General features: G+C 65.8%; 1 protein-coding gene across 1 annotated transcript in view; it reads left to right on the forward strand.

The window, feature by feature from the left end:
- Positions 1 to 104: 104 nt before the first annotated feature.
- The window catches only part of PCGF1 (polycomb group ring finger 1), a gene marked incomplete at its 5' end in the record, with an annotated part of 2,717 nt that continues 1,779 nt past the window's right edge, over positions 105 to 1,042 (forward strand). Inside the window, 3 exons of the mRNA XM_019611335.2 lie at positions 105 to 210; positions 288 to 440; positions 972 to 1,037. Coding sequence (XP_019466880.2) covers positions 105 to 210; positions 288 to 440; positions 972 to 1,037 — 325 coding nt within the window. The remainder of the gene's footprint in view (positions 211 to 287; positions 441 to 971; positions 1,038 to 1,042) is intronic.

A 1,042-nucleotide genomic window follows, 5' to 3' on the forward strand; every position in this document is an offset into this window, starting at 1 on the left:
GGGGCGCGGGGCGGGCTGGGGGCTGCAGGGAGTGTGGAGCGGGCTGGGGGCTGCAGCGGGCTGCCCATGGAGTGCGGCTGGGTGACGGTGCCGTGTGACTGCAGGAGGAGGTGAAGGTGAAGATGAAGGAGCTGAACGAGCACATCGTGTGCTGTCTGTGTGCCGGGTACTTCATCGACGCCACCACCATCACCGAGTGCCTGCACACCTGTGAGTGCTGCAGGGCCGCGTGCTGACGTCCCCCTGTGCCCGGCCCGCCCCGCTCATCTCCCCTTCCCTGCCCTCAGTCTGCAAGAGCTGCATCGTGAAGTACCTGCAGACCAGCAAGTACTGCCCCATGTGCAACACCAAGATCCATGAGACGCAGCCGCTGCTCAACCTGAAGCTGGACCGTGTCATGCAGGACATTGTGTACAAGCTGGTGCCCGGCCTGCAGGAGAGTGAGTGCTCGGAGGGCGGTTTGTGCTGCAGGGATGGGTGTCAGGAGCAGCCCCGCGCTCGGCATCCCGTGGGCCGGGCTCTGAGTGACAGCGCAGCGACGGCGAGTGGTTGTGATGAATGCAGAGTGGTGCGTGGGGGGGCTCCCGATTGGCCCCCGTCACTCAGGATGGGGAAGGGGACGGCACTGGGGACGTGTCTAGAAATGTCAGCTCATTCCAGCACAGCGTGCAGGCGGAGGGGCTCTGAGTGCTGTCATGGAGGGATGGGGACGTGCTTGTGCTGGGGTGGGAGCACAGCAAGCGTGCAGGGTGGACCACGGCCCCGCAGCCCAAGACGCAGGAGGGGATCTGAGGGATGCTGAGAGCAAGATGGGGGACTGCAGGGCAGCTCGTGGTTTCTGCCAAACATCCTTCAGAGTTGGGAGATGAGTGAGGGGCAGCCAGGGACCACCGCACCGCTCCTGGGCACCGTGGGGCTGGGAGCCCTCAGGGACCAGGGGTGGCTCGGCACCGCTCTCCTCTCGCCCGCAGGTGAAGAGAAGAGGATCCGGGAGTTCTACCAGTCCCGCGGCCTCGACCGGGTGACGCAGCCCAGCGGCGAG

This window comes from Meleagris gallopavo, unplaced genomic scaffold, assembly GCF_000146605.3.
Source record: "Meleagris gallopavo isolate NT-WF06-2002-E0010 breed Aviagen turkey brand Nicholas breeding stock unplaced genomic scaffold, Turkey_5.1 ChrUn_random_7180001899028, whole genome shotgun sequence".
Lineage (NCBI taxonomy): Eukaryota > Metazoa > Chordata > Aves > Galliformes > Phasianidae > Meleagris > Meleagris gallopavo.